This window comes from Chanos chanos, chromosome 4 (genome assembly GCF_902362185.1).
Source record: "Chanos chanos chromosome 4, fChaCha1.1, whole genome shotgun sequence".
Classification (NCBI taxonomy): domain Eukaryota; kingdom Metazoa; phylum Chordata; class Actinopteri; order Gonorynchiformes; family Chanidae; genus Chanos; species Chanos chanos.
The window spans coordinates 2,651,520-2,662,049 of NC_044498.1; the positions used below are offsets into that span (position 1 = coordinate 2,651,520).

At 38.3% G+C, this 10,530-nt stretch overlaps 1 protein-coding gene across 1 annotated transcript; it reads left to right on the top strand.

Moving 5' to 3' along the window:
- Positions 1–430: 430 nt before the first annotated feature.
- Positions 431–9,911, top strand: LOC115809194 (DBH-like monooxygenase protein 2 homolog). Its single transcript, XM_030770761.1, has 13 exons — positions 431–703; positions 2,420–2,566; positions 4,127–4,279; positions 4,688–4,771; positions 5,081–5,236; positions 5,804–5,906; positions 6,072–6,238; positions 6,581–6,672; positions 7,092–7,188; positions 7,620–7,679; positions 7,866–7,996; positions 8,099–8,207; positions 9,771–9,911. The coding sequence occupies exons 1-13, from the start codon at positions 431–433 to the stop codon at positions 9,909–9,911; spliced, it is 1,713 nt and encodes a 570-aa protein (XP_030626621.1).
- Positions 9,912–10,530: the final 619 nt, after the last annotated feature.

The following is a 10,530-nucleotide window of genomic DNA, read 5'->3' on the forward strand; positions in this document are numbered from 1 at the left end:
CCTGATGTCATAGATGACGATAAGACAACTCACCAATAAGATAATAAAATTTTATTTGTGTGCTTCTTAGAAACAGCATTTTTACAGCATCTACATATGTAGACTTTGTGTGTCTTATTTACCCAAAATATTTAGCATAAACTGGATTATCTGGGTTCTTTGTCCCATAGGAAAGAATGCAAAAAATGAGGTAGGGTGAAGCAGTTTAAAATGTCGATAAAAAAAATTGCGACAAACAGCTGTGCTTTCTGGTGAGCACCTTCAGAGCCGATCAGTGGGAGGGCAATTGAAAGGATTCAGTGACACAGGTTATACTAGGGAGGGGCAGGGGAAATAAACTGGGGGAAAGGACATGAAAAACAGTATATAAAAAGAGAGAGAGAGAGAGAGAGAGAGAGAGAGTAGTTTGAGGTGCACTCAAGGTAGCAGAATGACGTCTTTTCTGATCTGTTCTTTTCTGATGCTGGTTTTGACCCCTGCATCAAGTGCACAAGAGGACCCGCGCTTCCCTTTCTCAGAGTACCTGGACCACGGCCGCGATGTCCGACTCAGGTGGGGATTCGATAAAGCGACAGACATCATTACGTTTGAGCTGACCGTGAACACCTCTGGCTGGGTCGGTTTGGGATTCAGCCCCAACGGAGGTATGGCGGGATCAGATATCGTCATTGGGGGAGTTGGACCACAGGGAACTTACTTCACGGTAATTACAGTTCTTATGTTTACGTTCATTTTGTAGCCCTGCTTTTGCCTTTGTTTGTCCTTCTCTTTGCTTCTCTCAGCTCTTTTCCCTCATTTCTAGAGGACAGAATGATAATCCCATATTGAAAAAGTTGAGGAGATCAGAGAGACTTGTTACAGATCACAAGATCTTGGTTGTCACGCTACTAATTGCAGCAAAAAAATAATGGTCACTGTGTGATGACTTGCAAACTGAATTCAACGTGTCCTGATCACATTTATGTGGTCACTTCATAGAAACTACATGAAATCTTGAAATCCATGTATTTGTCAAAAGGCCAGAGTAACTTTGAGAAGGAAGACAGAGCTTTAATTTAAGTATGCTCGAGCTTAATTTAAGTATGCTCCAGATCAAGCCGTGCTACAGCTTCGAAAACGTGAAAGCTAAAGTAGTAAGATGGGTCTTGTTGTCACTCATGAGGTTTGTTTGTTTTTCTAATGAAAAATAATTTTTCCTAACAGAGTTGATATTTACCTGCCTGGTTTACCTGGTTTTACCTGTGCATTTGCATTTACCTGTTCATGCATCAGTTTACTTTTTGTTGGAATTAATGATGTTAGCTAACAATACACACGAAAAAGAATTTACCCATTATACATCAAAAAATCACTGATTGGATCAAACACATTACATAAACAACATTGACAGTAATTCTACATATTGTATCATAGTATAATTATATAACTCATTTGGAGGCTATACAAGGAAAAATGTTAATACATTGCTACCAAAGACCTTAAGGTTTTCCAACAATGATATAAAAAAAAACAACCAGCCCCAGTCTCCCCTATAAGCAACGTCAGCATAATTAATACACAGAAACACACACACTTGTGGTCTTGTGCCATCAAACAACAAAATTGGAACTTGATTCTTTGAAACAGGCTCAAGAAATTCTACAGATAATTCAAATAAGTGTTTAGGATTCGAAAACTTTTCTGTGTGAGAGTCACTACACAAGTGAGAAGATCATACGTTTATGTGTAGATTCCATTACATACCTTACAGGCTTGACACAATTTAAACAGTCTAAAATTACTTGTGACAAATAAAATTCAGTGTGATGCTAAAATACATGTGAGTTCTAAACTAAAAAGTAGAAGAAGAAGAAGAAGAAGAAGAAGAAGAAAACTTAATTAGCTGTTCATTAGTGCAATAACAGCTTGTTAGCTATTCATAGGTACCACTACTAAGATGATGTGACAAGGGCTAATCACTTTATAGCTTCCACATTAATTGAGAAAATGTGAGATAGGGATACTAGTAACTGTCCTCAATATGGTGAGCCATCTCAAGTCTTCAGGCACTGATGGCCTTAACAGTAAAGAGTACTCAAGACCTGTAGAGTTCAGCTGGGGGCTTTGTTCACTAGATTATTCCTGCTGCTTTTAGATATGTTTTATCCACCGCAGTTAACTTCTTCTCAAGTCACATGTCATGACGAACATTTTCTACGCACAGTTGGAGTGGTTCTATGTTCAGCATTTATATCTCAAGGGAAGCAATAAACTGATAATAGACCTCTAAGGATTTCGCAGTATACAATGGACCAGTAACATAAAATATTTGGAGGTCTGACTCAGGATTCGCAAAAGATAAGAGGGTGTCAACAACACTACTGCAATTTTCCTCTGCTGTAAAAATATTGTTCAATAATCTTCCTTTGTTTTCTTCAAGGATCGCTATGCTGAAGGGAACAAGTTACCATCTGAAGACAAACAGAAGAACTACGAACTCCTGTCACTGACTGAGGTGAACGGTCAAACTGTGATGAAGTTTCAGCGGTCCATCACGACTTGCGACCCACAGGACTTTACAATCACAGTGAGTTGACCAGAAACAGTCTTATAATGATGGTAAAAGCTTTCAAAAGAAACAAATGCAAAAGTACCCAGGTAAAATTGAAGTATATTTTAATCTACTAAAAATGTACTTTAATATCAGCAAGTACATTTCTAGTACATTATTGGTTTGTGTGCTAAATATAAGTGTAAAAATGTTAGAAAATTACTCATTACAAGTATATTTCTACCTCAGTAGTACTTCAGTGTACTTAATATAAGTACACTAATTAGCACTAATACTTAAATTGATATTTAGTGTATTCAGATGAAGTATACCACCAGAAAAATATACAGAAATGTTTTATTAGTGCATTACTTAATAGTATGCTTTGAATGCTTTAAAAATAAGTTCAATTTTAGTGGATTTTCATATACTATTATCAAGTGTACTTAATGGCTAGCTATTAATAAATTTACTTTTGTCACACTTTCACAATACATTTTCAAGACAGTGGTGTGGGTGCAATATTGTAAGTTTGTTGTGCTAACTGCTGCCTAATCAAGGCAGTGATATTGGAGAGCCTCATGATAACTGCCCCCCCTTATCTTTTTTGCAAACAAAATGTACAGATTGAAACATGATGCAGAGACAGTCCTTAAAACAGAAGTCTCAGTATCTATTTAACAGTTTTCACTGGTGAACTCCTTATTGGTTAATTCCTCATTGTGAAGCTTACTTCATTAAGACCATGCATGCTTCTTGCATACCTACTCTCTTTGAACAGACTTGTTCCTTAAATCAGTATTAGTACAACAGTCAATTTCCATGAATGTTCAGATGGATGCAGTTTTTTTTTTTTTTGGTTATTGAGGTATTATTACTGTTCTTATCACATTTTGTTACATACTTGATACTAAATTACATCATATTGCTTTGATATGGTACTTCAACCCAATGACATAAGTACTTATAGATATGCAAGTATGATGTAAGTTTTTTTGACTTGTTGCAACATTTTCCCTTGATATCACAGTATAACATTATAACACTATCATATTGTGTTTGCATTGCATTTTTGAAAGCTATACCAGGACCCATGTGATGTGATTTTATCAGTAGTGAATGGTGGATAGTGGACGGTAGATATCCCAGACAAGTTACTGCTGGGTTGTGACCCCACTCCACTTTCATTGTTTTTTTTTTTTCTGTAATTTTTTTTGCCTCCTTGTTGGCAATGAGAGAAATTCAGGTTGAGTCAATGCTAAAAATCAACAAAATAACACTAGCTGAAGGTGGGGAAGCTAAACCAACCTAAGCAAACCTAAAGAAAAGCACAAGCAAGTTTCCTCTCCTAACCTCTAGGAGGGGAAAAAAAAAAACAAAAAACAAAATTCACCCTTGCAGCTCCAACAAGAGTTGGTGAGATAGTTAGAGAAATGTATAGCTTGATTGTATAGCTGACCTTTTCTCAAAGAAGTTGGATTTACAATCTTATGAGATACTGATTTGGTTGAATGCATCCTCACTCAATTGCCAAATTACTGTTAATTGGATATAACTCTGTGTAACTTTCTTTATTCTTTTCCGTTTTCTCTTCAGGGGGTTCCAATCAAGCTCATCTACGCTTATGGGAAAGACGATAACATTGGTTACCATGGAAGCCAACGGGGAACCAAGGAAATCAACCTCCTGAACTACATGCCCAGCAGCACCCCTTCAGACAGTAAATACTTTGACTTGACCGTAACAAACGTAAGAGTTCAAGATTACTTCTGTTTAAAACTCAAGAATATACCCCCCCCCACACCACCCCCTTTATCTGAACCACTGAATGGCAAAAACAGCTGTCTGTTGTTTGGACAGCTTTTGAATCTTTGGCCTTAATACCCTCAGCTAAATTTCCAGAGAAGTATGTTAATTTTCACATCGAGATAAGGCTGTGTAGCCCTCCTCACGGAAAGCCAAAGTCCCCTCGGCTCAGTGTTAGATAATCACACCCAACGCAACTCTTCAAGGGCTCAAGGGATACTGATGTGTCTTATGGTCTTATAGTATAATAGTCTGGAGCAAAAAAAACCCTGCACTGTCTCCTGCTGTGTTGGCGTGAAGTTTGGGCATGTCATAGACAGTAATTTTGCTGTGTGTTTGCTTTTGCTGCAGTACACAGTCCCAAAAGTAAGAACAACCTACCACTGCAAGATCATGCAAGCTCCATCTTTCAGTCAGAAGTATCACATCTATCGGGTAGGTGACTGTCACACGCACAGACACATGCATTTCATAGGGGACTCCCTTTCACAAGAGGTGTTATCCCTAGGATCCAATTTCTTGCCTGATCATTTCTTCGTTTGCATAAATCACTGTAATGTATTCATCTTTCTTTCATCTATATTCACCTTTTCCTCATACACTATCCAAGTTCTCCTTGCTTCACCTCTGTCCTCTATGATTACTCTATAGCCTATTGTAAAGTACACTGACCTCGCTGCTACCTCTGCTACCTCAGCTAAATAGATTCAATTGATCAGCATTTCCTTTGTATTTGGTTTTCAGGTTGAGCCCATAATTGAACATCTGGATTTGGTCCATCACATGGTGCTCTATCGCTGCCCATTTTCTGTAACGAAACCCCACGAGGAGCTGTGTTTTCAGAGTCCGGAGATAAACCAGTGCTTCCAGATTACAGCGGCATGGGGTGTCGGAGGAGGGGTAAGGGCGTGTTTGGTTTATACACTGAGTGTACAAAACAGTAATGGCACCTGCTCCTTCCTTGAAATAGACAAGCGAGGTGAATTCAGGCGAAAGCTATGATCCCCAGTTGATTAGGGGTTGACTGTTAAATCCACTCCAACCAGAGTGTCCTATGACATGGAACATGCTACTTGTAGCAGATATTCAGTACCAGGCAACTCAACACAGCTTTGGGCAGCGCTGGAGTCGGAATGGGCCGGCATCCCTGTGGTGTCAGCTTTCATCACTTTGTTGAGTCCATGCCTCAACACACTGAGACTATTCTGGGAGTAAAAGAGGGAACGACGCAATATTAGGAAGGCATCTCTCATGTTCTGTACACCAAGTGTTGTACACCCTCAAGATATATCTGTGGAGAATGTGCGGCTTCTCTGTATACAGGGGGATGCATATGCTGTGTTGGTTGTTTTACTGATATTGTTGAAAAAGACAGAGAAGACGCCTCTTCACAAGAAATGGACCTTGGAACAAAAGATGGAGGAGGATTGTCTCATGTTCTCCCTCTTTTGTTTGAACTCCTCACAGGCTTTTGAATTTCCAGAGGCAGCTGGAGTTCCCATAGGAGGAGACGGAAAGGTGCATATGTACAGACTTGAGATGCATTACGACAACCCGTTCAAGGTTGAAGGTACTGTTCCCTCTAAAAAAACCCTCTGAGGGTTGTGAAAGTTGTACTACTGCCTTAAGACAGATGAAAAGCATACGTGTTTCACCGTAGGACTGGGAGTTTATGGGGTCTTAATATATTAACACAAATATGAACAGCAAACTTAAGTGTCTGCTCCTCTCTCAGGTCGAGTTGATAACTCTGGTTTACGATTCTTCTACACCTCTGAGCTGCGGCAACATGATGCAGCAGTTCTGCAGACAGGACTGGCAGTGAGTCCAGGATATGCAGTCCCTCCCAACGCTTCAATGTACCACACATTTGGCTACTGTGACACCTCTCTCATAAAAGAGGTAAAAGAGGAAATTATTTTATCATAAAAGACATGCATGGCAATATAGGCTTATTGTATATTAAACATATCTGTGTGTGATTCTTACTTGATAGATAAACAATGTTTTGGGATTTTTTTTTTACATATTGATGACATTTGTTTTTTTTTCGTCATGGAAACACAGCTTTGCTGATTTCATTCCCTTAAGTCAAAAAGTTGGCACTTGTCTGTGTTGTTCTATTAATGTTTTTTTATTGGCTGAAACAAGAGTTTGTTACAAAAATTAGTCAATATTGTAGTGTTCATCTGGCTCCGAAGAACCTGCACAACCCTAAACACAACGATTCCAATATTTCCACAGATTCTGCCGGAATCTGGTCACGACCTTCAGGTTTTTGCAGCCTTCTTACACACTCATCTGGCTGGACGGAAAGTGAGAGTTGGCCACTACAGGTGAAAGCATTTTTCAAGCGTTATGATTAAACCTTCAGTTTTTTCAGTCTAATACAAATAACAGCTCCCTAGTAATTAATTTTTCTCTAGTAATTAATAACAATCTTAGAACGTAAAAGGATTGGTATCCCCCTGCTAATCTATATTATATATATATGCCTTAAGTAATAGTAAAACGTCAATATTATTTGCACTGTTGATGGCATAAGAATTTGACAATGCCCATATTGCAACGGTGAGTTATGAAGTTCTCATCTTCACAAAAGCTGTCATCCAATCTTGGATCGTAACACTAGTTTTAGGTAGAACTTTTCCCGGCTGAATTCACGTGAACCAGAACGGTTAAAACAGCACAGTAATATGTGCTGTGACCGTTACACTCTGTTCCAATGAACTGTTCTTGCTCTTGCTCCTTCCAGGGATGGAAAGCAAATAGACTTCTTAGCATATGACGAAAACTACGATTTCGAATACCAGCAAGTCGTAAATCTTGGGACAACAAAAACAATTAAGCAGGTGAATTTCCACAGCAAATCATACACTGATCACATCAACAGTGTTATACTCTTAGAGCATGCATTCCAGCAAGGATATACATTATATTCTATCGAATATCAGGTTAACTGGTCCAGCTTGTTAAGACAGAAAGCTAGTTGAAGTACACCTATGTGCCATCTGGTAGAAAACCTTTCATCCCAGAATTCTGCACTGTACTTGCACAAGGTACTACTGGAATTATAAAGATAGATAGATAGATAGATAGATAGATAGATAGATAGATAGATAGATAGATAGATAGATAGATTTTTTTTAGCTACATTGTACCTTAAGGAGTATCCTGTAGTGGTATTTGTGCCTGTAATCATCATGCTTACTTTGAAATAAAGGTCATATTTGAAGGATGCGGTGTCCACTGAAATATCTAAGCATTTCTTACTTTATTTCAGGGCGACCATGTGTTGGTGGAGTGCACATACAACACTCAGGATCGCAAAGCTATCACATGGGTGTGTAATATAGATAATTCTCTGGCGTTATTATCCCAGATTCTGTGATGATGAGAAAGTTGTCCCGAGAATAAAAAAAAAAAAGATTCCAAGATTTATGATGACATTCAAGTAGAAATGTATAATTCGTTATGCACACATTCTTTAAAGACACTTTACATTTTGATATTTTGATTTTTTCAACAGGGGGGGATAGAAACTACAGATGAGATGTGCTTGGGTTTCCTCTACTATTATCCAGCCATAGACCTTGGCATGTGTCACAGCTTTCCAAATCCAGATGATCTAATGCGGGAGATGGGCGTGAAAGACATGAAGTAATATATTATCACACCTCTGACTCCATCTGCTGTTCATCATTTCTCTTACTGTATCATTGCTGTTGTTCATATAAACTCACTTGTTCCATATTTTTGCAGCGAGTGGTACGTGATGATGTTCTCAAAGACTTGGGATGAGAAGTCAATTGCAGAGTACGAGGAGACAGTGAAAAAGATCCCACAGATCATAGCGGTCGTTGATTCCCATGTAAGTATCATCTCCAGATGCTAATGTCATCCACCTATGTCCTATAACTTCCAGAGGTGACATAAATTCATGTCAGAATTTGTCATAAAATCCATTGATCCAGGTCAATGCAGTAGATTTGTTGGTTGGAGTAGGTGTAATTTGTGGAATAATGTATAATAATACAGATTAATATAAATGTTGTTCTTATGGTGGTTTCATTGTCTCCAGTTTATTATTATCATTACTGAATGAGCCTCCTTAACTCTTGTGTCAGCATTGAGACTGAGTTCACTGGTCCGAGAGGGGTCCATAGGAACTCATCAGTCTTATTTGGTACACCAAACTCTGTTTTGAGAGTGTCTTCTTTGGCCTTCGAAACATGAGTACATGTGAATGAGGTCCAGATTGTTAAAGCACTGAAGACTAAATTCTCCTTAAACATGATGCTACTGAATCTTCTATTTCTTAATGTCTTCATAGCCTTGTCTCCAGTCAGTCCCAGGCAACCTGGCATCTGATTTAGTATTCCAGTGATTAGCCTAGCACAAGCATTTGTAGTAAATACAATCCTGTTACCACTGGTCAGTAAAATGTGTGTACCCGTGAAGTGTAAATAGGCTATTTCAGTTGGACCATTTCTTGAAAAGCTAGCATTTCCTCCCATGTCTGTAAGGATTACCAGGTCTCTAAAGGTACTTTCAGTCTTCAACAAATCTATATACACTTCAGAAGGTTATTCTGGATCCTCACAAATAAATGTCTAGGACTCCCTTCACCCTTATTTTACACTAAACAAAACTGTTTCCCGTGTCCACCTTTAGTAAAATCATATCTGTACAGTTTGGCCTCTCTGACCTGGTCAGAGCCTACAGCTGCATCCTGAGCAATGCACAAATACATTTTCTGGGCCATGACAACCAGCAGTTCTCTGAGCTTCAAAGCCCATCCATGTTCTTGCTCCCTACTCTTGGAGGAGAAAACTCTTTTCATATCAACAAGTGGCGTAAAGTTTAATTTAGTTAGATTCCATAAGTCTGAAAAGGTTTTAGGAAGTTCTGGAAATTTTTTTAAAAAAAATTGAAGTGTTTTGATATTAAAGTTATAGGGCTGACATACTAAAACTTATACAAAATATGCAGATGAGTCAGCATATACCTGATCATTGAACACTTCTGCACTGATTGCTTAACACTAATATCAATTTAATATTAACAAATAAGCAATATAAATTTGTAACAACATGTCCCTCTTGATAATTTGAAATCTTGTCAAAACTTAGCTGAAGACTATTGGCCCAGTTAAACAAGTGCAAACATTAATAACAGTGATGGTGTTAAGAAGAATTGTTCAGTATAATTCCATGAACAAGGCAGCAGTGCAGCAGTAGCTGGTGTCCATAATGAGACCTGAAATGCCAATATGTTTATGTTTTATGCATTGTAGTCTTAAGATTTTACCAGTCTGACTCTGAGTGAAACTTAAGTTCGTGAATCTCTAGTTGTGAACAGTTTTTTTTAGCTTTGTGTGTTCCCTGACAGGTGAGATGTTTATAGTGCACATCTTCATTATTTTCTTTTACAGAATAATGCATCATTCAATTTTGCAATGATTCCCGAGCTTGGACCAACCCCAAACACGGTGGTCTGTGATTCACAAGACATGGTGAGACCTGCTACCATGATGGTTACTCTTCTCTGGCTGGCAGTGACACTCATCATGTGAGGAAACTGGGAGGAGACAAATCATCATTTTTTCTGTACCAAACGAAACATGAACTGCATTCAGAAAGTACCTTGAATCTTGTGCCTTATAAACAAATACACTGTTTGCACTTCCTGTATTGAATGTTAATGTTATGATAAATTATCTTATGCCTTTTTTAAAATCAGCAGTGTGAACTCTGTACTGTCAGACTGTGTGAATTGTCTATGCCATGCTAGTGACTGTGATCAATTTACATCTGAAATCACTACAGCCATGGTGAAAATCAAACTCTTCCCTTAAGACATGAATAAATTATTGTCATATGTTTCCAAACAACATGACATTGCATACATCACCCTGGGCAATTTTGCATCCTTATATAGTTATATCACAGTCAGACTAAGAGCAAATACACACACCCTTTCCTTTTATCTGAAACAAAACCGATCCTCTTCATCACATTTTCCATTTTAAATACAATTATAAAAGTAGATATGGTCAACAAACAGCAAACGTAAATCTGGTCCAACACAACACCCCCATAGCACTTCAGGTAAACTGAACCAAGTTGGACAAAGTGAGTGTTTTGTTGGTCCATGAATCTTCCATGCAGTTTTTGCCATTGTTCTAAGCCCAA